This window comes from Mustela nivalis, assembly GCF_964662115.1.
Source record: "Mustela nivalis genome assembly, chromosome: 17".
Taxonomy (NCBI): domain Eukaryota; kingdom Metazoa; phylum Chordata; class Mammalia; order Carnivora; family Mustelidae; genus Mustela; species Mustela nivalis.
Genome location: NC_139036.1, coordinates 41,796,185 through 41,823,932, shown reverse-complemented (window position 1 = coordinate 41,823,932; position 27,748 = coordinate 41,796,185). Strand labels below are relative to the sequence as shown.

The following is a 27,748-nucleotide window of genomic DNA, read 5'->3' as shown; positions in this document are numbered from 1 at the left end:
GTGAGCACTAGTGCATTTCTTTTTATGACTGAGAAGACTTCCACAGTATGGACACATGACATTTGTTTATCTGTTCACCTGCTGGTAGACACTTGAGTGGTTCCCAGATTTTTTATATTACAAATAGTCCCCACGAACACTTGTAAATAAGTCTTGGATATATCATTTTAACTTTATTTTTTAAATTTTAATTCCAGTATAGTTAACATGCACTGTTATATTAGTTTCAGGTGTACAATATAGTGATTCCGCAATTCCATACATTACTCAGTGCTCATCAAGGTAAGTGTACGCTTAACCCCCTTCACCTACTTCACCCATCCACCTACCCACCTCCTCTCTAGTAACTATCTGTTTTCTATGGTTAAGAGTAACTTTTTTGGGTTTCCTCTCACCCCCCACCTTTGTTCCTATGATTTCTCTCAGGTAAATACTTTGGGGTGGAATGGCTAGGTCATATCATAGGTATATCTTTAACTCTTTAAAAAACTGTCAAACTGTTTTACAAGGGGATTGTGCCATTTTATGTTCTTTCCTTGTATGAAAGTTCCAATGGTTTCATATTATCACCAACACTTCATAAGGTCAGTCTTGTTAATGTCAACCATTCTAGAGTGCATATGGTGTTATCTCATTGTGGTTTTAATGTGAATTTTACTAATGATTAATGATATTAAACATCTTTACATGGGTTGACTTTCCACCTGTGTATTTGCTTTGATGAAGGTCTCAAATCTGTTGCCCATTTTTGTTGGGTTGCTTCTCTTCTTCTTATTGAGTGGTAAGAATTCTTTATATGTTCTATATACAAATCCTTGTGAGATGTATGTTCTGTTAAGTATTTTCTCCAGGGTGTGGCTTGCCTTTTAATTTCCTAAACAGTATCTTTTTAAAAATTTCTATTTTAATTTCAGGTAGCTAAAATAGTGTTATATTAATTTCTGATGTAAAACCGTGATTCAACAATTCTATACATCACCCTGCACTCACCACAACAAGTGAATTCCTTAATCCCCTTCACCTATTTCACCCATCACCCACCCTCTGGTAACCATCAGTTTGTTTTCTATAGTTAGGAGCCTGATTCTTTTTTATTTTTAATTTTTTAAAATTTTTTTATAAACATATATTTTTTGACCCAGGGGTACAGGTCTGTGAATCGCCAGGTTTACATACTTCACAGCACTCACCATTGCACATACCCTCCCCAATGTCCATAACCCCACCACCCTCTCCTTAAACCCCTCCCCCTGGCCACCCTCAGTTTGTTTTGTGAGATTAAGAATCTCTTATGGTTTGTCTCCCTCCCGATCCCATCTTCTTTCATTTATTCTTTTCCTACCCCCCAAAGCCCCCACGTTGCATCTCCACTTCCTCATATCAGGGAGAGATCATATAATAGTTGTCTTTCTCTGACTAACTTATTTCACTAAGAATAATACCTTCTAGTTCCATCCACATCATTGCAAATGGCAAGATTTCATTTCTTTTGATGGCTGCATAGTATTCCATTGTATATATATACCATATCTTCTTTATCCATTCATCTGTTGATGGACATCTAGGTTCTTTCCATAGTTTGGCTATTGTGGACATTACTGCTATAAATATTTGGGTGCATGTGCCCCTTCAGACCACTATGTTTGTATCTTTAGGGTGAATACCCAGTAGTGCAATTGTTGGGTCATAGGGAAGCTCTATTTTCAACTTTTTGAGGAACCTCCATGCTGTTTTCCAGAGTGGTTGCACCAGCTTGCATTCCCACCAAGAGTGTAGGAGGGTTCCCCTTTCTCCACATAGGAGTCTGATTCTTAATTGGTTTCTCTCTATATATATTTTTCCCCTTTGCTCATGTGTTTTGCTCCTTAAACTCCATGTATGAGTGAAATAATATGGTATTTGTCTTTCTCTGACTGACTGACTTGCTTAGAATTATACTCTCTAGCTCCATCCATATCATTGCCAATGGCAAGATTTCATTTTTCTCTGCAGCTGAATACTTTTCCACTGGCAAGAGAAACCCCATTCTCTTTATTCATCCATCTGTAGGTGGACATTTGGAGACTTGGGCTTCCATCCAAGAGCTACCATCAGTCACGCTGCCAAAACACAAGGATGTACGTATCCCTTCAAATTCATGTTTTGGTATTTGGGGAGGGTAGGGAAGATCCAGCAGTGCAATTACTGGATCATATGGTAGTTCTACTTAAGCTTTTTGAGGAAACTACATACTGTTTCCCACAGTAGAAGCACCCTCCCAATGTCTGCATTCCCACCAATAGCGTGGGAGGATTCCCCTTTCTCCACTTCCTTACCAACACCTGTTGTTTCTTCTGTTGTTGATTGTAGTCATGCTGAAAGGTGTGAGGTGCTATCTCAATATAATTTCTATTTGCATTTCCATGATGGTAAATAATGATGAGCATCTATATGTCATCTTTGGAGAAATGTCTGTTCATGTACTCCGCCCATTATATAATTGGGTTATTTGCTTTGGGTGTTGAGTTTTATAAGTTGTGCATATACTTTGGATACTAATTCTTTATCAAACACATCATTTATAACTATCGTCTCCCATTCAGTTGGTTGCTTTTTAAAAAGTTTTGTTGATGAACATTTTTTCATGTGTCCCATAGCCATTTGTATGTCTTCATTGGAGAAGTCTGTTCATGTCTTCTGCCCATTTTTTTATGTGATTCTCTGTTTTGTGTGTTGAGTTTGAGGAGTTCTTTATAGATCTTGGATATCATCCCTTTGTCTGTATTGTCATTTGCAAAGATATTCTCCCATTCTGTGGATTGCCTCTTTGTTTTGCTGACTGTTTCCTTTGCTGTGCAGAAGCTTTTGATCTTAATGAAGTCCCAAAAGTTCATCTTCGCTTTTGTTTCCTTTGCCTTTGGAGACCTATCTTGAAAGAAGCTGCCGTGGCTGATATCAAAGAGGTTACTGCCTATGTTCTCCTCTGGGATTCTGATGGATTCCTGTCTCACGTTGAGGTCTTTTATCCATTTTGAGTTGAAAATAAATTTTTAAAAAAAGTTTTGATCATTTCTTTCACTGTGCATAAGCTTTTATTTTAATGTATTCTCAATAGTTAATTTTTGCTTTTATTTCCTATGCCTCAGGAGACAAATCTAGAAAAAAGTTAATACAGCAAATATCGAAGAGGTTACTGCCTAAACAGTATCTTTTGAAAAGTAATTTTTATTTTGATGGAATCCGAGGACTTGATTGTTCTGGAATGCAATTAAGTTGATTTAACAGTCTGATCCTTTCAAGACTTGCTTATAAACTGATGGTGGGATTAGAGCAGCCCTTACTCTAGGGAAAAATCTGCCTCACTCCTGAGGCAATACTATTCTAAGTCCTTTAACCAATGACCCATGAATTACAAGATTTTTCACTTTGGCTCATGGGAACATGAGGTGTTTCTGGCCTCTTGTCAGCTCCAAGGATTGTTTTGTGGGTTTTTTGTTGTTGTTGCTGTTTGTTTTTTGTTTTTTATTTTCAGCATAACGATATTCATTGTTTTTGCACCACACCCAGTGCTCCATGCAATATGTGCCCTCTCCAATACCCACCACCTGGTTCCCCCACCCCTTCAAAACCCTCAGATTGATTTTCAGAGTCCATAGCCTCTCATGGTTCACTTCCCCTTCCAATTTCCCTCAACTCCCTTCCCCTCTCCATCTCCCCTTGTCCTCCATGCTATTTGTTATGCTCCACAAATAAGTGAAACTGTATGATAATTGACTCTCTCTGCTTGACTTATTTCACTCAGCATAATCTCTTCCATCCATGTTGCTACAAAAGTTGGGTATTTATCCTTTCCAATGGAGGCATAATACTCCATAGTGTATATGGACCACATCTTCCTTATCCATTTGTCCGTTGAAGGGCATCTTGGTTCTTTCCACAGTTTGGCCACTGTGGCCATTGCTGCTATAAACATTGGGGTACAGATGGCCCTTCTTTTCACTACATCTGTATCTTTGGGGTAAATACCCAGTAGTGCAATGGCAGGGACATAGGGAGGCTCTATTTTTAATTTCTTGAGGAATCTCCACACTGTTTTCCCAAGTGGCTGCACCAACTTGCATTCCCACCAACAGTGGAAGAGGGTTCCCTTTTCTCCACATCCCCTCCAGCACATGTTGCTTCCTGTCTTGCTAATTTTGGTCATTCTAACTGGTGTAAGGTGATATCTCAATGTGGATTTAATGTGAATCTCCCTGATGGCTAGTGATGATGAACATTTTTCATGTGTCTGATAGCCATTTGTATGTCTTCATTGGAGAAGTGTCTGTTCATACCTTCTGCACATTTTTTTATATGACTGTCTGTTTTGTGCGTGTTGAGTTTGAGGAGTTCTTTATAGATCCTGGATATCAACCTTTTGTCTGTACTGTCATTTGCAAATACCTTCTCCCATTCCGTGGGTTGCCTCTTTGTTTTCTTGACTGTTTCCTTTCCTGTGCAGAAGCTTTTGATTCATTCCTGGGCTGTAAGGATGGTTCAACATTTGCAAATCAATCAATGTGATAGAAGAAATTAATAAGAGAATAGAGAAGAACCACATGGTCCTCTCAATTGATGCAGAAAAAGCATTTGACAAAATCCAGCATCCGTTCCTGATTAAAACGCTTCAAAGTATAGGGATAGAGGGAACATTCCTGAACTTCATAAAATCTATCTATGAAATACCCACAGCAAATATCATCCTCAATGGGAAAAAGCTCACAGCCTTCCCGTTGAAATCAGGAACACGACAAGGATGCCCACTCTCACCACTCTAGTTCAACATAGTATTAGAAATCCTAGCAACAGCAATCAGACAACAAAGAGAAATAAAAGGTATCCAAATTGGCAATGAAGAAGTCAAACTCTCTCTTCGCAGATGACATGATTCTTTATATGGAAAACCCAAAAGACTCCACCCCCAAACTACTAGAACTCATACAACAATTCAGCAATGTGGCAGGATACAAAGTCAATGTACAGAAATCAGTGGCTTTCTTATACACTAACAATGAAAATACAGAAAGGGAAACTAGAGAATCAATTCCATTCACTATAGCACCAAGAACCATAAGATACCTGGGAATAAACCTAACCAAAGAGGTAAAGGTTCTGTACTCGAAGAACTACAGAACACTCATGAAAGAAACTGAAGAAGACACAAATAGATGGAAGACCATTCCATGCTCTTGGATCAGAAGAATAAACATTGTTAAAATGTCTATGCTGCCTAGAACAATCTATACTTTTAATGCCATCTTGATCAAAATTCCACCAGTATTTTTCAAAGAGCTGGAGCAAATAATCCTAAGATTTGTATGGAATCAGAAGAGACCCCAAATCTCTAAGGAAATGTTGAAAAACAAAAATAAACCTGGGGGCATCACGTTACCTGATTTCAAGCTTTACTACAAAGCTGTGATCACCAAGACAGCATGGTGCTGGCATAAAAACAGACACACAGACCAGTGGAACAGAGTAGAGAGCCCAGATATGGACCCTCAACTCTACGGTCAAATAATCTTCGACAAAGCAGGAAAAAATATACAGTGGAAAAAAGACAGTCTCTTCAATAAATGGTGCTGGGAAAACTGGGCAGCTATATGTAGAAGAATGAAACTCGACCATTCTCTTACACCATACACAAAGATAAACTCAAAATGGATAAAAGACCTCAACATGAGACAGGATCAAAATGGATAAAAGACCTCAACATGAGACAGGAATCCATCAGAATCCTAGAGAAGAACATAGGCAGTAACCTCTTCGATATCAGCCACAGCAGCTTCTTTCAAGATATGTCTCCAAAGGCAAAGGAAACAAAAGCGAAGATGAACTTTGGGGACCTCATGAAGATCAAAAGATTCTCTTTGTTTTATATGGGTAGGGTGGGGCAGGGCCAATTTTTTTTTCTGCCCTTGGGCAGTTTCTTCATGCACATGCACTCGTAAGTACTCAGCTGAAGATGCAGGTGGATCTTCTGCAGACCTCTGGGGTTCTCTGTGCAACTCTTTCCTCTCTGATACCATATCCTGTGAATTGCAGTTGATTTGGTCTCCTTCATGCCAGCTCTGTCTCCTCAAGTCAGGAGGATTACCAGGCTCTTCCTGGTTCTCTCTCCCAGAGCTACACCCCCCCCCCCAGAAACTCTCTTCAAGAAATAAACTGGGGAGGAGTCAAGATGGCGGAGAAGTAGCAGGCCAAGACTACTTCAGCTACCCGGAGATCAGCTAGATAGCTTATCTAAAGATTGCAAACACCTGCAAATCCATCAGCAGATCGAAGAGAAGAAGAACAGCAATTCTGGAAACAGAAAAACAACCACTTTCTGAAAGGTAGGACCGGCGGAGAAGTGAATCCAAAGCGACGGGAAGATAGACCCTGGGGGGAGGGGCCGGCTCCCGGCAAGCGGCGGAGCAACTGCGCACAAAATCAGGACTTTTAAAAGTCTGTTCCGCTGAGGGACATCGCTCCAGAGGCTACCCGGGGCAAAGCCCACATGGGGTCAGCGTGGCCTCAGGTCCCGCAGGGTCACAGAAGGATCGGGGGTGTCTGAGTGTCGCAGAGCTTGCGGGTATTGGAACGGGAAAGCCGGCTACAGAGACAGAGCCGACAGTAAGCTCGCAGCTCGGGGTGACCTTGAACCGGTCGCAGGCTCCGTGAGCTCGGAGCGCGGCCGGAGGTCAGGCAGACGGGAGTAACTGAGCGCGGTTCTCTGGGCGCGCACTGAGGAGTGCGGCCCTGGGCTCTCGGCTCCTCCAGGCCGGAGACCAGGAGGCCGCCATTTGTATTCCCGTCCTCCGGAACTCTACGGAAAGCGCTCAGGGAACAAAAGCTCCTGAAAGCAAACCCAAGCGGATTACTCACCCCGGCCCCGGGTAAAAGCGGTGCAATTCCGCCTGGGGCAAAGACACTTGAGAATCACTACAACAGGCCCCTCCCCCAGAAGATCAACAAGAAATCCATCCAAGACCAAGTTCACATACCAAAGAGTGCGGTTTCAATACCAAGGAGAGCAGCAGAATTCTAGAGGAGGAGAAAGCAAAGCACGGAACTCATGGCTTTTTCCCTGTGATTTTTTTTAGTCTTGCGGTTAATTTAATTTAATTTTTTTCTTTTTCTTTTTTTTTTTTTTTTTTTGGCCTTCGGGTAAAATTCTTTTTTTTTAACTGTTACCTTTTTCTTTTTTAACGATTTTTTACTAGTTTATCTAATACATAAATATTTTTTCTTTTTTATATTTTTCTTAGGTGTTTTCTTTTTTTAAAAAAAAAAATTTTTTTTCTCTCTTTTTTCTTTTTTTTTTTTATTGTTTCCTTTTTGAACCACTTTTTATCCACTTTCTCCCCCCTCACGATATTGGATCTCTTCTAATTTGGTTAAAGCATATTTTCCTGGGGTTGTTGCCACCCTTTTAGTATTTTACTTGCCCCTTCATATACTCTTATCTGGACAAAATGACAAGACGGAAAAATTCAACACAAAAAAAAGAACAAGAGGCAGTACCGAAGGCTAGGGACCTAATCAATACAGACATTGGTAATATGTCAGATCTAGAGTTCAGAATGACAATTCTCAAGGTTCTAGCCGGGCTCGAAAAAGGCATGGAAGACATTAAAGAAACACTCTCGAGAGATATAAAAGCCCTTTCTGGAGAAATAAAAGAACTAAAATCTAACCAAGTTGAAATCAAAAAAGCTATTAATGAGGTGCAATCAAAAATGGAGGCTCTCACTGCTAGGATAAATGAGGCAGAAGAAAGAATTAGTGATATAGAAGACCAAATGACAGAGAATAAAGAAGATGAGCAAAAGAGGGACAAACAGCTACTGGACCACGAGGGGAGAATTCGAGAGATAAGTGACACCATAAGACGAAACAACATTAGAATAATTGGGATTCCAGAAGAAGAAGAAAGAGAGAGGGGAGCAGAAGGTATACTAGAGAGAATTATTGGGGAGAATTTCCCCAATATGGCAAAGGGAACAAGCATCAAAATTCAGGAGGTTCAGAGAACGCCTCTCAAAATCAATAAGAATAGGCCCACACCCCGTCACCTAATAGTAAAATTTACAAGTCTCAGTGACAAAGAGAAAATCCTGAAAGCAGCCCGGGAAAAGAAGTCTGTAACATACAATGGTAAAAATATTAGATTGGCAGCTGACTTGTCCACAGAGACCTGGCAGGCCAGAAAGAGCTGGCATGATATTTTCAGAGCACTAAATGAGAAAAACATGCAACCCAGAATACTATATCCAGCTAGGCTATCATTGAAAATAGAAGGAGAGATTAAAAGCTTCCAGGACAAACAACAACTGAAAGAATTTGCAAACACCAAACCAGCTCTACAGGAAATCTTGAAAGGGGTCCTCTAAACAAAGAGAGATCCTACAAGTGGTAGATCAGAAAGGAACAGAGACCATATACAGTAACAGCCACCTTACAGGCAATACAATGGCCCTAAATTCATATCTCTCAATAGTTACCCTGAATGTTAATGGGCTAAATGCCCCTGTCAAAAGACACAGGGTATCAGAATGGATAAAAAAACAAAACCCATCTGTATGTTGCCTCCAAGAAACACATTTTAAGCCCGAAGACACCTCCAGATTTAAAGTGAGGGGGTGGAAAAGAATTTACCATGCTAATGGACATCAGAAGAAAGCAGGAGTGGCAATCCTTATATCAGATCAATTAGATTTTAAGCCAAAGACTATAATAAGAGATGAGGAAGGACACTATATCATACTCAAAGGGTCTGTCCAACAAGAAGATTTAACCATTTTAAATATATATGCCCCCAATGTGGGAGCAGCCAACTATATAAACCAATTAATAACAAAATCAAAGAAACACATCAACAATAATACAATAATAGTAGGGGACTTTAACACTCCCCTCACTGAAATGGACAGATCATCCAAGCAAAAGATCAGCAAGGAAATAAAGGCCTTAAACGACACACTGGACCAGATGGACATCACAGATATATTCAGAACATTTCATCCCAAAGCAACAGAATACACATTCTTCTCTAGTGCACATGGAACATTCTCCAGAATAGATCACATCCTCGGTCCTAAATCAGGACTCAACCGGTATCAAAAGATTGGATCATTCCCTGCATATATTCAGACCACAATGCTCTAAAGCTAGAACTCAACCACAAAAGGAAGTTTGAAAAGAACCAAAATACATGGAGACTAAACAGCATCCTTCTAAAGAATGAATGGGTCAACCGGGAAATTAAAGAAGAATTGAAAAAAATCATGGAAACAAATGATAATGAAAATACAACGGTTCAAAATCTGTGGGACACAACAAAGGCAGTCCTGAGAGGAAAATATATAGCGGTACAAGCCTTTCTCAAGAAACAAGAAAGGTCTCAGGTACACAACCTAACCCTACACCTAAAGGAGCTGGAGAAAGAACAAGAAAAAAACCCTAAGCCTAGCAGGAGAAGAGAAATCATAAAGATCAGAGCAGAAATCAATGAAATAGAAACCAAAAAAACAATAGAACAAATCAACAAAAGTAGGAGCTGGTTCTTTGAAAGAATTAATAAAATTGATAAACCCCTGGCCAGACTTATCAAAAAGAAAAGAGAAAGGACCCAAATAAATAAAATCATGAATGAAAGAGGAGAGATCACAACTAACACCAAAGAAATACAAACAGTTATCAGAACATACTATGAGCAACTCTACGGCAATAAATTTGACAATCTGGAAGAAATGGATGCATTCCTAGAAACATATAAACTACCACAACTGAACCAGGAAGAAATAGAAAGCCTGAACAGACCCATAACCAGTAAGGAGATTGAAACAGTCATTAAAAATCTCCAAACAAACAAAAGCCCAGGGCCAGACGGCTTCCCGGGGGAATTCTACCAAACATTTAAAGAAGAAATAATTCCTATTCTCCTGAAACTGTTCCAAAAAATAGAAATGGAAGGAAAACTTCCAAACTCATTTTATGAGGCCAGCATCACCTTGATCCCAAAACCAGGCAAGGATCCCACCAAAAAAGAGAGCTATAGACCAATATCCTTGATGAACACAGATGCGAAAATACTCAACAAAATACTAGCCAATAGGATTCAACAGTACATTAAAAAGATTATTCACCACGACCAAGTGGAATTTATTCCAGGGCTGCAAGGTTGGTTCAACATCCGCAAATCAGTCAATGTGATACAACACATCAATAAAAGTAAGAACAAGAACCATATGATACTCTCAATAGATGCTAAAAAAGCATTTGACAAAGTACAGCATCCCTTCCTGATCAAAACTCTTCAAAGTGTAGGGATAGAGGGCACATACCTCAATATCATCAAAGCCATCTGTGAAAAACCCACCGCAAATATCATTCTCAATGTAGAAAAACTGAAAGCTTTTCCGCTAAGGTCAGGAACACGGCAGGGATGTCCATTATCACCACTGCTATTCAACATAGTACTAGAGGTCCTAGTCAGCAATCAGACAACAAAAGGAAATTAAAGGCATCCAAATCGGCAAAGAAGAAGTCAAATTATCACTCTTTGCAGATGATATGATACTATATGTGGAAAACCCAAAAGACTCCACTCCAAAACTGCTAGAACTTATACAGGAATTCAGTAAAGTGTCAGGATATAAAATCAATGCACAGAAATCAGTTGCATTTCTCTACACCAACAGCAAGACAGAAGAAAGGGAAAGTAAGGAGTCAATCCCATTTACAATTGCACCCAAAACCATAAGATACCTAGGAATAAACCTAACCAAAGAGACACAGAATCTATACTCAGAAAACTATAAAGTACTCATGAAAGAAATTGAGGAAGACACAAAGAAATGGAAAAATGTTCCATGCTCCTGGATTGGAAGAATAAATATTGTGAAAATGTCTATGTTACCTAAAGCAATCTACACATTTAATGCAATTCCTATCAAAGTACCATCCATCTTTTTCAAAGAAATGGAACGAATAATTCTAAAATTTATATGGAACCAGAAAAGACCTCGAATAGCTAAAGGGATATTGAAAAAGAAAGCCAACGTTGGTGGCATCACAATCCCTGACTTCAAGCTCTATTACAAAGCTGTCATCATCAAGACAGCATGGTACTGGCACAAAAACAGACCCATAGATCAATGGAACAGAATAGAGAGCCCAGAAATAGACCCTCAAATCTATGGTCAACTCATCTTCGACAAAGCAGGAAAGAATGTCCAATGGAAAAAAGACAGCCTCTTCAATAAATGGTGCTGGGAAAATTGGACAGCCACATGCAGAAAAATGAAATTGGACCATTTCCTTACACCACACACAAAAATAGACTCAAAATGGATGAAGGACCTCAATGTGCGAAAGGAATCCATCAAAATCCTTGAGGAGAACACAGGCAGCAACCTCTTCGACCTCTGCCGCAGCAACATCTTCCTAGGAACAACGCCAAAGGCAAGGGAAGCAAGGGCAAAAATGAACTATTGGGATTTCATCAAGATCAAAAGCTTTTGCACAGCAAAGGAAACAGTTAACAAAATCAAAAGACAACTGACAGAATGGGAGAAGATATTTGCAAACGACATATCAGATAAAGGACTAGTGTCCAGAATCTATAAAGAACTTAGCAAACTCAACACCCAAAGAACAAATAATCCAATCAAGAAATGGGCAGAGGACATGAACAGACATTTCTGCAAAGAAGACATCCAGATGGCCAACAGACACATGAAAAAGTGCTCCATATCACTCGGCATCAGGGAAATACAAATCAAAACCACAATGCGATATCACTTCACACCAGTCAGAATGGCTAAAATCAACAAGTCAGGAAATGACAGATGCTGGCGAGGATGCGGAGAAAGGGGAACCCTCCTACACTGTTGGTGGGAATGCAAGCTGGTGCAACCTCTCTGGAAAACAGCATGGAGGTTCCTCAAAATGTTGAAAATAGAACTGCCCTACAACCCAGCAATTGCACTATTGGGTATTTATCCTAAAGATACAAACGTAGTGATCCAAAGGGGCACGTGTACTCGAATGTTTATAGCAGCAATGTCCACAATAGCCAAACTATGGAAAGAACCTAGATGTCCATCAACAGATGAATGGATCAAGAAGATGTGGTATATATACACAATGGAATACTATGCAGCCATCAAAAGAAATGAAATCTTGCCATTTGCGACAACATGGATGGAACTAGAGCGTATCATGCTTAGTGAAATAAGTCAAGCGGAGAAAGACAACTATCATATGATCTCCCTGATATGAGGAAGTGGTGATGCAACATGGGGGCTTAAGTGGGTACGAGAAGAATAAATGAAAGAAGATGGGATTGGAAGGGAGACAAACCATAAGTGACTCTTAATCTCACAAAACAAACTGAGGGTTGCTGGGGGGAGGGGGTTTGGGAGAAGGGGGTGGTATTATGGACATTGGGGAGGGTATGTGTTTTGGTGAGTGCTGTGAAATGTGTAAACCTGGTGATTCACAGACCTGTACCCCTGGGGATAAAAATAAATGTTTATAAAAAATAAAAAATTATATTAAAAAAGAAAGAAAGAAAGAAAGAAACTGAGGCAATTCTATGGATCACCTCATTTGTTTCTCTTCTCTAAGGCACCAGTGTTCTGACCTGATAGCCAATGTCTAAAAGCCACAGTTTCATTTATTTTGACTGTTTTTTTAGTTGCTTCAGGCAGAAGTGTAAATCTAGTCCCTAAGACTGCTCAGCAGGAATTATAAGTCCCTTTTTAATTTTTGTTTTGTTTCCTCTGCTCTTTTTCTGTTCTTCCATTATTTAAAAAATTCATGTAATATATGCAAATAGATTTTCTATATGTGTTCCCTTATTTTTTTTCTACCTGCAGTATTTTTTTTTCCAAATTTTCATTTAAATTCTAGTTAGTTAACATGTAGTATAATATTCGTTTCAGGAGTAGAACTTAGTGATTCATCACTTACATAGAACACCCAGGGCTCATCATAACTAGAGTACTCCTTAATCCCCTTCACCCATCTAGCCCATCCCCCACCCACATCCCTCCCTTATTTGTTTAGACACATTGTAGAACATTATGGACACTTTGCTCCATCTGCTTTATCATCTCTTAACAATATACTGGAGATTACTTCATAGTAGCATATAAAGATACTCTTTTTTCCTTTTTTACAGCTGAATAGTACTCCATCATGCAGATACAACAGAGCTCATTCACCACTACACTACTGAAGGACACCCAAGTTGTGTCTAGCTCTTGTTATTGTTTTGTTTTTACAAATAGCAGTGCCATGAGTAATCTTGCATAACATCTTTTCATAGTTTTGCCCGAGTACCTTGACAATTTATAGAATAGGGATATTGGAGTCAAAGAATAATGCTTGGGATTACTGGCAAATCTGCATAAGAAAGGTATGAGCATGTCTATTTCCACAGAATCTTACTATTAGAGAATATTGTGAAATTTTGAATTTTTTACAGTCTCACAGGTGAGAAGTGGTATCCTATATAATTTCATTTCCATTCTTATGTATGAGACTAGACATCTTCCTATGATGGAGAATGATATGAATCTCATTTTCCCATCAGGTTTTTCCTCTTATCCAGTATAATTTTAGAAGTGCTTTATATATTAACATCATTGGCTCTTTGTCTTTGGTATAAATTGCAGGGTTTTTTTTTTTTTTTTCCATTCAGTCGGTTGTCTTTTTACTTTGTTTCTGGAGATTTAAAACTATTTTCCTTATTACAAATAATTATCTTTTCACTATCTGAATTTAATTGTAAAATGTATGTGTATACAATTGAAAAAATATTAAATTATGAGTCCTCTTTAATGATGAGGTCTCCTGTTACCTCTACTGCCCCATTTTGTAAGTGATCTTGGTTGACTCTCTTTGAAGTGCTATTGATTGCATCTCTATCCTCCTTACTACTCCCATTGCCACCAACCTAGATAGGCATTCATCTCTCATCCTTAGCCTACAGCCACCACCTAAACTTTCCTCCTACTTCCCGTTACTCCTCCACCCCCAGGCAAATAATATTTTAAAAGCCTAGATGTTCTCTCACACCTTTCTCCCAACTGTGTGATGATACAGTTTCTTTGTATAAATTCAAGAATATCTCTACATTCTCCTCATTTTAGCAGTGGACTATTATTTGTCTTTACTATCCTATACATACCAACCAGACAAGTCATTTACTCCACAAGAAGCCAAAATAAACCCCCATTCAATTATATCCCCATTGTCTGAATATTTTTCTTTTTTCCACCCATCTAGATTATCTATAGTATGATAAAGGGTGAGTAAATGCCTTATGTTTTCAGTAAATTCCATATTCACTCAACTAACATTCATTCAGAGCAATTGCTAGGCACCCTGTTTATATATATGAATAAACCAATCTCTGACCTCATGGGGTATATAGAAGGAATAGGAGGGGAAAAGATATAAACCAGTTACAGTAGAGTGTGATACCCTATATCACAGGTACCTTGGATTAAAAGGAAAAGAAGGATTCATTTTGAGTGTGATAGATGTCAAGAAAGACATTAGAGATGAGCTGGTGAGTTGGTATCCAGACTAAATATCTGGTCTTTTCTATGTATGAGCAAGAGTTTGTGAACTGACAAGATAGAAAGCATATTTAAACAAATGAAACAGTATGAGAAATGACATGGAATTATTATTCCTCATACCCATTTGAAACTTCTAAGAAAAAACCATCTTCTCTATTGACTATATGATTTCAATCTATCTGAACCTCAATTACTTCATGTCTGAGGAATTAAGAAAAATTGTGACCACCTCTTAGAGACCTTACGAAGCATAAACAAGATAACAATTAAAGACTCAGAAAATTCCTGACACACAATAAGCACTCAAAAATAGTAACTATTAGTATTATCTCATATTTCATAAGTGTACAGATTTAAAGACATAATTGTTATTTATCATACTATGTTCTACATGCTTGCCAAACCCCTACATATGTGTCTTGTCTTATTCAATGCCTATAGAACACAGATTAAAGCTTCATCTTTTAGACCTCATTCACAAAAGCAAAATATCTCAAACATAACTTTTTGAGAGACAAAAGCTCAGAATACAAGAAAATATTCAATATGCATATTCTATTGGGTATGTTCATCCATGAAAATAAGAGAAAAAATACTCCTTTATGATGCCCTATTTCTGAAGAACATGTCCATAATAATTTAATAATTTTTAAAAGGACCTATTCATGCCAGTGGGTTTTTTTACTATTCAATAGCAATGAATCATTGCGTTATGATTTTCAAACTGAATAACTGAGTAAGACAAAACAGATAGGAACTTCGTTAAGATCCTTTATACCTTACTGGCCATCCATAAAATCTAAAGGAATCACCATATTCCCTACTGCACACAAGGGACTGCCCCCCCTCCTCCAAGATGGCTCTTTCACCCTATTTTCCTACCAGCATTTTTTATATGACTGGTTGCTAACCTCTTTAACAGCACATTTAGTCATCATAAAATCCACTCTCAACATACTATCCTGGAGTTAAATACATAAATGAAGATTTAATACTTGTGAAATCCAGTGAAACAATGCTATGTGTCTTGTTTGGAAGACACAGTAGGCAAGGGAAGAGATATGGAAGCTGATTTACATGGTTTTAACCAAATCAGATAGCTCACAGTACAACAGGAAAAGGAAATGGAGCCTTTTCTATATATAGGAATGTTTACCAAATAAACATAATTATCTAATTTACTAAAGCTAACTGCTTTTTCTATTAGGATAAACAAGAAGAGTCCTGCACATGGTCATAGTAGCCCTCAGCAGGGTATAAAAGTGACATAGGGCAGGGAAAGATCACACTTGAGAACTTCATTCTTCTGGAAACCCACCCAGAACCTCTAACCTCTATCACCATGGTCAACTCCTGTTGTGGCTCCTGCTCTGACCAGGGCTGTGGCCAGGAGACCTGCTGCTGCCCCAGCTGTTGCCAGACCACCTGCTGTAGGACCACCTGCTGCCGCCCCACTTGCTGTGTGTCCAGCTGCTGCCAGCCCTCCTGCTGTGGTTCCAGCTGCTGCAGGCCTAGCTGCTGCCGCCCCTCCTGCTGTGGATCCAGCTGTGGTGGCTCCAGCTGCTGTGGCACTAGCTGCTGCCGCCCCTCCTGCTGCATTTCTAGCTGCTGCCGCCCCTCCTGCTGCATTTCTAGCTGCTGCCACCCCTCCTGCTGTGGATCCAGCTGTGGTGGCTCCAGCTGCTGTGGCACTAGCTGCTGCCGCCCCTCCTGCTGCATTTCTAGCTGCTGCCGCCCCTCCTGCTGTGGATCCAGCTGCTGTGGCTCCAGCTGCTGCCGCCCCTCCTGCTGCTGCCCCTCCTGCTGCCTGCGCCCAGTCTGTGGCCAGGTCTCCTGCCACACCACCTGCTATCGCCCCACCTGTGTCATCTCCACCTGCCCCCGCCCCATGTGCTGTGCCTCCTCTTGCTGCTGAGCCCCCTGCCCTCTGACTACGATCTCTGCTTACCTCTGCCCTACAGATGTAGACCCTTCTCCTTTTGTGCTGAGCATTAGGACAGATAGAGTCTGGTTGACCTCATTCACAGGTTGAGCCTCATGATTCCAATGAACCCAACCCACTGACTCTGTGAGCACATTCTGGTTCATGTTAAGCTCTTCCATTATTATCTTTTCCTTTCAATACTAGTGCCAAATATGGATATTACTTTGTAATCCATCAGCTAAAAAATCATCCCACTCCTCTAAATTTCTCTTTCTTTCTTATCACTATGGAGCTCTAAATTATCCTTCTTAACAAAGTAAATATTATCTGTAATACCTATGCAGTACTGACTTGATACCCTCTGACCTGGGATTCAGTTATACACTTAGACTTGGGGGTCCAATTATGTATTTCTAAAAGAGTGAATTTTTTGTGTTTTTTTTTTTTGCTTCTCTGCTTTCTAATAAACTTTTCTACACATAAAAATTCATCGGCATTGTTCTCTATTGTATTCATGATCATTTTACTCAGTAACTAGGCAACTATATTTTACATGATGATACAGGAAAACACTCATGTTGAAACCACTTTGAGAATAAGTGATATTTCAAATATATATAATTTAAGATACTGGAACAAAAGCAGTACATGTGCACATACACATAAGGACAGATTTAATTCATGTCCTTACCTCTTATTTATAAATTTTAATTTTTATTGAGCTATAATTGACATATAACATTATATCCTTCAGGTATACACCATAATAATTTGATATTTTTATACTCTAAGAAACGATTACCACATTAAGTCTAGCTACTATCTGTCACCATACAAAGTTACAAAAATATTTTCCTTGTAATGAAAACTTTAAAATTCTTTCTTTTAGCAACTTTCAGGTATGTGACACAATAATACTGACTACAGTCACCATGCTAACATTACATCCCCATGACTTATTTATTTTATAACTGGAAGTGTATACCTCTTAAGCACCTTTACCCAGTTTCCCCATTCCTTATCCCCACTGCTCCCTGGCAACAGCCAATCTGTTCTCTGCATCTATGAGGTTTTTTTTGTTTATTCATTTGCTTAGATTCCACATATAAGCGAAATCATATAGTATTAGTCTTTGTCTGACTTATTTCACTTAGAATAATATCCTCAAGATCCATCTATGTTGTTGCAAATGGAAAGATTTTATTCTTTATGGCTGAATAAAATTCCACTGTGTATATATACCACATATTCTTTATCTATTCATCCATTGATGTACATTTAGGTTGTTTCTGTATCTTAGCTATTGTAAATAATGCTACAGTGAACATAGGGATGCATATTTTTTAATTAATATTTTGCTTTTCTTTGGATGAATACCCAGGAGTGAAATTGCTGAATTATATGGCAGTGCTATCTTTAATTTTTTGAGGAACCTCCATATTGTTTCCCAGAATAGCTTCACCAATTTACATCCCTACCAATAATGCACACATGGTCCTCGGTCCTCCTTCTTGAAGACATGCTTTAGAATCACACATTAGGATATCCCCCTTCTATTATATCCTCACTAACCAGTAAACCCAATGTAGAAAGAGGGTTATAATGACAAATTTAAACATTAGTAACATATTTTTAAATGAAAAGCTTAGCAAAATTACATGAATAAAAAATGAAAAGTTTAATGAGTAATTATATAAACAAAGATTAAAAAACTAATGGAAAAATCTGGTAAAACTTGTCAAAGAGAGAGAAAGGGAGAGAAAGAAGATGACTGAAAGATGGACAAATACCATTATGTTTGTAAAGGGGAATAATCAGCTCCCAAAAGAGTAGAAATTTTTTAAAAACATACTAGCACGTTACATATAAGTTTATACCAATATATTTGAAAATTATGATTGAATTGACTTGTCTAGAAAAATATAAAGGTAATTCCAGAAGATATACAAAACATAAATAAGCCAATAACCATTAAAGAAACTATACCTATGATGCAAAATCTATCCTCTACATATATTGATACTAAAAAGCCAGACCCATGTTGATTCATTAGTAAGTTTATTAAGCCTTAAAGTTCTCTCCCACTCCAACGAGGAAAAAGAACAGAAGAAAGGAAAATCTTCCCATTTTTAGTAAAACAATAATATTAAAAACATACAAGAACAATGTGATAAAGGAAAATTATAGGCCTATATTATTGAAGATCATAGATGCAAAATTCCCATAAATACTAGTAAATGAAATTTAGCAATATATAAAAAGAATAACATATCATAACCAACCACAGTTTCCTACACATTCAGGAATGCTTCAAAATTAGAAAATATTTAAATAAGCTTGTTGATACTACTACATTAAAGGGGGAAAACTTCAGGATTATATCAATAGCTGTTATATCATTAATATATATTATATTCAATAATATATAAATGTATTATTCAGGGTTCTCCAGAGAAACAGAACCAATAGGAGATAGATAAATAGATATAGACACACATTCATATACATAAACCAACACACACACACACACACACACACACTCTCCCTATATAGATAGATATAAAATAAATCTCTCTCTCTCTCTCTCTCTCTCTCTATATATATATATATATGTAGACATAGATATAAATATAGGGATTTATTTTAAGGAATTGGCTTATGTGATTACAGAATTTGAGAAGTCCCAAGATCTGCATTCAATAAGCTGGAGACAGAAGAGCTGATGGTATAATTCCAATTCAAAAGCCAGCAGGCTCAAGACCCAAGAAGAACCAATGTCTCAGGAAAAGACTAATGTCAAGGGAGTAAGACAGGAGGAGTTCCTTTTTAATCTAAGTGGGGAGACGTCAGCCTTTTTGTTCTATTCAGACCTTAAGTTGATTGGATGAGGTCTACTCACATTGGAGAGGGCAATCTGCTTTATTCAGTCTAATGGTTTGAATATTAATCTTACCAAGAAACACTTTCACAGACATACCCAGAATAATGTTTGTCCAAATGTCTGGGCATCCTATGGCCCAGTTAAGTTGACACATAACATTGGCCATAACAATAGTCATTTACTATTTAAAATACTCTAAGCAAAACAGCGCTAAAAGAGGACATTTTTATCCTAATGAATGCTATTTATTAAAACTTCATAAAAAACATATTAACAAATGAAAAGTATTCTACTAAAGTTTAGAATAAGACAAAGATAATTCATATCACTCCCTAGCATTCATTGTTGTATTTGAGATCCTAGCCAATGCAATCCAATTAGAAAAGAGTGTTACCAAAAAAAAAAAAAAAAAAAAAAAAAAAAAATGTTGGTATTTGTAGACAATACTGTTGTCAACATAGGAAATCCAAGAAAACCCACAAACTTGTACTGAAGAGTTCAGAGAAGTCAGTATATAGAGTTCTGACCAAATTAATTAATTAATTAAATAAAAATACCCAATAACATTTTTATAACTTGCAAGAGTCAGTTAGTAATTCTAATTTAATAGGAAGGAAGATTTCATTAAAAATAGCTACAAATATTATTAAATGCCTCAAAATAAGCCTAAAAAATTGTGCAATGTTTATGAAGAAAAGTTTGAAATATTCTTTGGAAATCTATATGTAAATGAAGAGTTAATATCAGGTTTATTACTGGGAAGATTTAATATCACAAATATGTCAATTCTTCCTAGTTGAATCAATAAATTTAATGCTATTAATTGGATCAAAGTTCCAATGAGGTTTTTAAACAGAGTATAACGGTTTCTAAATGCATATAGAAAAGAAAAGGTCCAAGATTAGCCAAACGAATGCTGAAAAGGAAAGTAAAGGAATTTTTCCCCTATCAGAAATATTTCTTCTCCCACCTCACAGGCTGCCTTTTAGTTTTGTCCACTGTTTCCTTGGCTATCCAGGCACTTTTGATTATGATGTAATCCTGATAGATTATTTTTGCTTTATTGCCTTTCCCTCAGGAGACCTATCTAGAAAAAATTTGCTATGGCAAATGTCAAAGACATTCCCGCCTGTGCTGTCCTCTTAAGATTTTTTATGGGTTTAGGTTCACACTCATTTTGATTTTTTGTGTGTGTATAGTGTTTCTTTCTTCTGCATGTTGCTCTCCAATTTTCCCAACACCATTTGTTGAAGAAACTGTCTTTCTTGCATTGAATATTCTTTCCTGCTTTGTTGAATATTACTTGACCATACAGTTGTGGGCTCATTTCTGGATTTCCTAGTCTGTTCCATCGACCTATCTGTCTATTTTGTGCCAGTACCACAGTGTTTTGATTACTACATGTTTGCAATATAACTTGAATCTGAAATTTTGATGTCTCCAGCTTTGCTTTTCTTTTTCAAGATTGCTTTGGCTATTTGGGATCCTCTGTGGTTCCATACAAATTTTGGGATTGTTTGTTCTAATTTGTAAAAAATGCTACTGGTATTTTGATAGGGATTGCTTTAAATATGTAGATCAGGAAGTCCCTTTTTAAGTCAATGACATTTCCTGGTTGACCAGGAAGAGAAGGAGGAAGATAAATAAAAGTTACTCAAATGAATGGAAATGCAGTGAACATCTAATTTGACTTTCTAAACGTCTTTATCCAAGCTTTACAACAAAGATTCCCAAAATAATTGATTTGCTGTTCTGACAGATTAGATTATTCTTCATTAATGTTTGCTCTCTTCCCCTTCCTACCCCTTTGGGAGAAGTATCCTCTTCTCCCACTCTCCCACCCTGTGAATTGAACTCCACCACGTGACTTGTTTGGCCAATGAGAGGTTAGAGGACATGATCCATGCAAAGACTTAAAAAATATGCAGGACTGCATTGCTCCCATGTGCTTATGCCATCAGAACCAGGGCTTCCAATTAAAATACCGGACACCGCATCAAATTTTAATTTCAGATAAATAACAATTTTTTTTTAATTTTTATTTTTTAAATTTCTTTTCATTGTTCCAGAATTCATTGTTTATGCCCCATACTCAGTGCTCCATGCAATACGTGCCCTCTATAACGAACAAATTTTTAATATAAGTATGCCTCATGCATACTCAGACAAACTTATGCTGAAGATTTATTATGCTAAAGATAATTCCAATTTTAACTTGGCATCTACATTTTTATTTGCTAAATCTGGCAACTCTAATTCAAAAGGAAGTCCCAAACCAACCCACTGCCAGAAGCCAAGACCAGCCTTAATCAGACAAAACACAACTGACCTGCAGACATATGACCAAGAAATAAATACTTGTTATTGTACATTCTGAGAGTTTGTGGTTGCTTGTTATGCATCACAGCTGACTAACTCAACCATGGTGGCAACAAGAAACTAGCTTGCATGTAATTCCAGCCACATTATCTCAGAGAATTACTTAGTCTGCACCCGCACATGAAAAATCAACAAATACTGTAAAGGAACCAAGAGAGAATCTTGGGATGAAGAGATTTAGAGAATTTAATATAATTCAAAACTATGATATCGTCCATGATATCACTGAAGCCAAAACAAAACTAATCCCCCCATGAAAACAATAGGAAGCCTCTCCCTTTAAAAGCTCAAGGTACTAATTTTAGGACATCTGATTGGTGGTTTGCAAGCTCCTAGCCCTTTCTGTCATTTAGTGCTCACAGAAAGTAAGTGGAAAAGGATGCTTTTTTTTTTTTTCACCTCAAATCCAAAGGAAAAGTACATCTCTACTTCACAAGTAAGAGGCAAATTTATGGAACTCATCACAAAGGGTAGAAATGGGGTGAAGGATAAATTAAAAAACAATAAAAGGAATTAGACAAGCGCATTATCTCACAGTGCCACAATGTGTTACCAAAGGGAACAATCTACACTTAGAACATCTCAGAACAGGCAACCCCCCCCCCCACATCTCCACCCACCAATAAGCCAAGCTCTGTTGATCCCTCCTCAGAGAGAAACCTCTGCACTAGTGCACATATGACCCTGCAAACAAGTCCTAGGGCCCTTTTGGATTATCTCTCATTGGAACAAGACACTTTTTCCTAACTTTTTTCCAGCATCACTTTTAATAATGCTTACTTAAGACTTGAGATAAAAAATGGGGGAATACTTGGGATGTTCTCTCTCCTGTCTGAAGACTATGGTCTACTAACCTGATAAACATAAAACTCATAGTAGAGGCTGCTTACTGAGGAATGAGGAGACCTAGACCCACTGAGTGACTATGGTGAACCCACATGACCTCTCCTTTAAGATGAGGGGATAGAGCTATATGTTGTCTACAGTCCTTTCCCAGAATCTACACATATAACGATTAATCCTGAATAAATTACAAAGGTAAAAACTGCAACAGATCCTTGATGAAAATTTTACAGCCAAGGTAGAGTTTGGTCTGGAAGGAGGAGAGGGCATTACAGGTGAATGGGGGAGACAACAACCAGGGCAGAACAGCCCAGGCCCTACAAGGGAAGAGTGACTAAACCAGGGTGGCAGGGGTGCAGGATACAATGTAGTCTCTCCTCACCTGAAAACCACAAATCTGCCCCTCGGTGAGTCATGAAAGGAGACATCCAGGAAGCAGATATCTACCAGCCTGCACAAGAGTGTTGCTATTTAACCTGTTACTGTTAGGACCACAGGTGTAAATATGGCAAGTCACTGTTTGGGTGGTAATTATGTGAGTCTTTGAAGTCCAGCAATAAAATGTCGGCTAAAGGAAGAGTGAGTAGATACTATTCTGGTTTAGAAAACACACTCTTTTCTCTTCCATGAGTTAGGAATATTTCAAAGAAAAATTCATCAGAATTGAATCCAATGTCTACATTTGGTAAGAATAAACAATATGGAAAACAAAGGAATGTTTGTGGTTGTGTGCATAGGTGTGTATAAGGTGAAGATTTAAAAAACATCATTTACTCAATGCTAAATCCTCACTTAACTGGCCAGAAGATTAAGAAATGATCATGTGTCGTGGGGGTCAGCAGCAGCAGGCCAGGGTATATAAAGGGCCCAGAGCAGGACAAAGACATTCACACCTGACAATACCCAAATCCTCTCATCAGTCCAACCCTAAACAACCCCAGACATCACCATGTCTGGCTCCTGCTGTGGCTCCTGCTGCTCCTCCTCAGGCTGTGGGGGAGGCTGCTGCCAGCCCTGCTGCCAGCCCTGCTGCTGCCGCGACCCCTGCTGCTGCCGCCCCGTGTCCTGCCAGACCACCGTGTGCCGCCCCGTGACCTGTACCTGCCGCTGCACTCGCCCCATCTGTGAGCCCTGCCGCCGCCCAGTCTGCTGTGACCCCTGTGGCCTGCAGGAGGGCTGCTGCCGCCCCATCAGCTGCTGCCCCACGTCCTGCACAACCGTGGTCTGCCACTACCCCGTCTGCTGTGACCCCTGTGGTGTGCAGGAGGGCTGCTGCCGCCCCATCAGCTGCTGCCCCACGTCCTGCACGGCCGTGGTCTGCCGCCCCTGCTGCTGGGCCTCCACCTGCTGCCAGCTCATCTCTGTGCAGGCGCCCTGCTGCCGCCCCCCCTGCTGCCAGCCTGCCCCCTGCCGCACCACCTGCAGGACCTCCCCCTGCTGCTGAGATTCCCACTATCCCCACAGAGCAACACACTGGAGCCTGAACACCTATTCTGCATTTTAAGAAAGTAGAAAGAAAAATAGGTATTTTTCATAAGGTGACAATAGTCATTTTTACATCCTACCATTTGGATATACAAGCAAATGTCCACAACAGCAGAAGACACTATGGGTGGTAAATCTCTCTTCAAAACCCCTCAGAGTAGACTCTGCAAACCCATCCTGAACTCTGAGGACTGCTCAAACCCTCCCCGCCATCTTTTGTAAGGTGCTGCTTGCTTGTTTTCAATAAACTAAGTTTTCTTGTAAACTTCCCTGCTCTCTGATTCATTCAGTAGTCCAATGTTTATTAGTGTATGTAGATGATCAGACAAGGAACAGGAAGAAGGAAGACAAAACAAAGAAGGTGAGGAAGACAGGAGAGGAAAGGGAAAGGTGCTAGGAATCCTGGTATGAATCTCGGAAGGTGGTACAGGATGGCTGGGCTAGTCCTCAGACTGCTTACGTGGATAGGAAATCTGTGCACACAGGGTCCTCCAGGGTCTGTCCACTGCCCACATGTCCAGGTTCATGTCTCAACACCCCCCACCAAGTTTCACTGCAAGTAACACTAAACTCACAGTAAGTGGCACATACCATGCAGTTCCGTAGGTCTTTGCTTTTGTCATATTCTTTCATTTATCTGGAATATTTTTTTCCACCTACCCCAGCCCTTCACTTTCTTCACCTACCTAACACTGAGCCATTTCAAAGATTCAGCTCAGCCTTTTGTAACAGCCCTGCCCCAACCCCTCCATCACAGAAACACACCCACACACACGTGCATACACACAGAGAGGTTGGGTTAGGTGCCCCTAACATGCCAATAGCATCCTATGCTTACTTCCCTCCCCATATAGCATCATATTGAGATCGTCCATTTCTCTGTCTCCAAAGAAGGGACCACAATTTATTTATTCTTGCTTTCAGTATGGAGCTCAATGTTTAGAATATGGTTGGTACTTGATTTCTATTTGTTGAATCAAACAAAATTAGAAGGTAATTGTCTTCATGACAAGAATTCTAAAAGGCAGATATTCTACTTAAAACAGAATATTCAGCATCAGTATAACTTAACTTCTCTGACCCTCAGGTTTCCTCTTCTGCCAAATGATAAGGTTAATCCTTGCCATTGTAGGTTGCTGGGAAAGTTCAATGACCTTATGCATGTAAAGTGCTTGCCACACAGTATTTACTCAGTACCATCCACTGATATTCCTTGTTGCACATCTGAATATCACTGTATCAAATGGGCTCAAAAGATGTGCTATTTATTACATATTATGTCACTGAGAGTGGGAGAAGATTGAGGGGAAGCCTTTTTGTTTTTTCAAGACAGTCCACATCCACTGGCAGAAACAGATTTCCTAATTTCCTAATAAATTTCCTAATAAAACATATTCCTAAGATTTCCTAAGTATAAGAAAAGAGGGCAAAAAAAAATTATCATCAGATTGAGGCCATCTCAAAATGAAAATGCTCTACAAAAGTAGATTGGCTAATCCACAGGAAAGAGCCCCTAGATTACAAGCTGTATGAATACGTTTATAGCAGCAATAGCAGCAATGGTCGCCAAACTATGGAGAGAACCAAGATGCCCTTCAACGGATGAATGGATAAGGAAAATGTGGTCCATATACACTATGGAGTATTGTGCCTCCATCAGAAAGGACGAATACCCAACTTTTGTAGCAACATGGATGGGACTCGAAGAGATTATGCTGAGTGAAGTAAGTCAAGCAGAGAGAGTCAAGTATCATATGGTTTCACTTATTTGTGGAGCATAACAAATAGCATGGAGGACATGGGGAGTTAGAGAGGAGAAGGGAGTTGGGGTAAATTGGAAGGGAAGGTGAACCATGAGAGACTATGGCTCTGAAAAACAATCTGAGGGGTTTGAAGGGGCGGGGGGTGGGAGGTCGGGGTACCAGGTGGTGGGTATTATAGAGGGCACGGATTGCATAGAGCACTGGGTGTGGTGAAAAAATAATGAATACTGTTATGCTGAAAATAAATAAATTAATTTTAAAAAAAAGAATAAGTGTTTAGCATCAGAAGCAAGGAGAGCTGGGGAGAATACATGCATCTGATGGAATTTTCCTTTCACCCTGAAGCGCCCAAAGGAATTAAACAACTCAGACTGTAGTAAACTCTAAAAAATTACTTGGGTTAGTCTTCCCTGGCTTTGGGCAAATGGTATTTATTAGGCAGAAAATTTTTTTTTTTTTTTAAAGTACGCTCCATACCCAGCATGGAGTCCAACACAGGGCTTGAACTCACAATCTTGAACTCAGACACTTGACTGACCCAATAAATAAATAAGATATTTATTTGTTAAATTCCAGAAAAAAATCACACCCACCCCTTGATCATCTAGAATTTTTCCATCTAAAACATTCTCTTTTCAATGAATGATATCCATTTCTTTTGTCTTCCATGTTGTACAGATTTCATGACAAACCTGGCATATGAAGAACATTAGGGACAGATGACCTTTCCCCTTCTACAACTGAGGAAATGTGCTGGCAGAGAGACGGGTATCAGCTCTAAGCCACACAACTGCTAGGTGAGGGAGGAAGCATCTGAATCCCTCTTTGCCTTCCCTCTCCTCTTCCTGCCCTTTCTCCCTCACTCTTTCCCATCTCCATCTCTGACTCTGATGATTGGATGGTATTTCAAAGATCATTTTGGAGAACAGGGATTGCATATTCTGTTTTCAGAATTTAAAAACCTTCCTAACATCCAGTGGCCAGTTCCTAACAAATCCCAACTCATGCAACTATGGAGGAGGAGGCATGGTTCACCATCAGAAAAAGTTACCAACACTGCATACTTTTTCAATCCAACCACAAAATCTCACAATTTATCACCACCATAGTTAACATTTACTTGTTCCCACTCTGGTGGGAACTCCATCTGGAGTTCAAATAATAGGACTAAAAAAGCTCACGTGGTAAAGATGAGGGACAATCTCTTGACCAACAAGCTTAGGCTTATTTATGTGCTACAGCAAAGGAAACTACGCAACACAGGGGACCAGGGGCATCCCACCCAACAAAGGAAAAGCTTTTTTTTTTTTTAAATAGGATTTTTGAAGAACATAGAGTTTACATAAAATTATATGAAATGGTATTTTAATGGGCTCAAAGCAAAACAGAGGTTTGAACAGAAGTATTAACATCAGGACTGGGTTGTGATGGAACTTAGGTCCTCTTTCCCTGAAAACTACATAGTTAAGATAAATGAGAACTATCGTACCTTAAAACCTCTTATCTGAAACTCTGCCTTTGGGTTGGATATTGAGGCTGCTTCTCTGTGTTAAGGTGACTAAGATCCTGTCCCAGAAATAGTGGGACCTTCCACTCTTAATGATGTGGCTTAAAACTGCAAAGTTTCTGACAGTCTGTGATTTCAGGACACAGAATTTCTTAGTGTTCTGTCCTTTCTGTTAATTAACAAATGCAGTGAGCTTACAGACATCTTCTAATTCCTACTATTTGAATTGCTGTATATATTCTAGGCCAAAATAACAATACTCTAAATCATAAATCAACAAGTTCCCACTTTACTTCACTAGATGGGATAGAAGTTTTGGTAACTATGACTACCTGTTCACTAGTCTGAAATAACTCAGCTGGAAAAAAC

General features: G+C 39.0%; 2 protein-coding genes across 2 annotated transcripts in view; both read left to right on the top strand.

The window, feature by feature from the left end:
- The window catches only part of LOC309851446 (uncharacterized protein), a gene marked incomplete at both ends in the record, with an annotated part of 110,077 nt that overhangs the window by 57,512 nt on the left and 24,817 nt on the right, over nucleotides 1–27,748 (top strand). The window contains 1 exon segment of the mRNA XM_082706766.1: nucleotides 15,988–16,413. Coding sequence (XP_082562892.1) covers nucleotides 15,988–16,413 — 426 coding nt within the window.
- Nucleotides 23,574–24,068, top strand: LOC309852197 (uncharacterized protein; the record flags this gene model as incomplete). The annotated part of the gene is made up of 1 exon (XM_082708495.1): nucleotides 23,574–24,068. The coding sequence occupies one exon, from the start codon at nucleotides 23,574–23,576 to the stop codon at nucleotides 24,066–24,068; it is 495 nt and encodes a 164-aa protein (XP_082564621.1).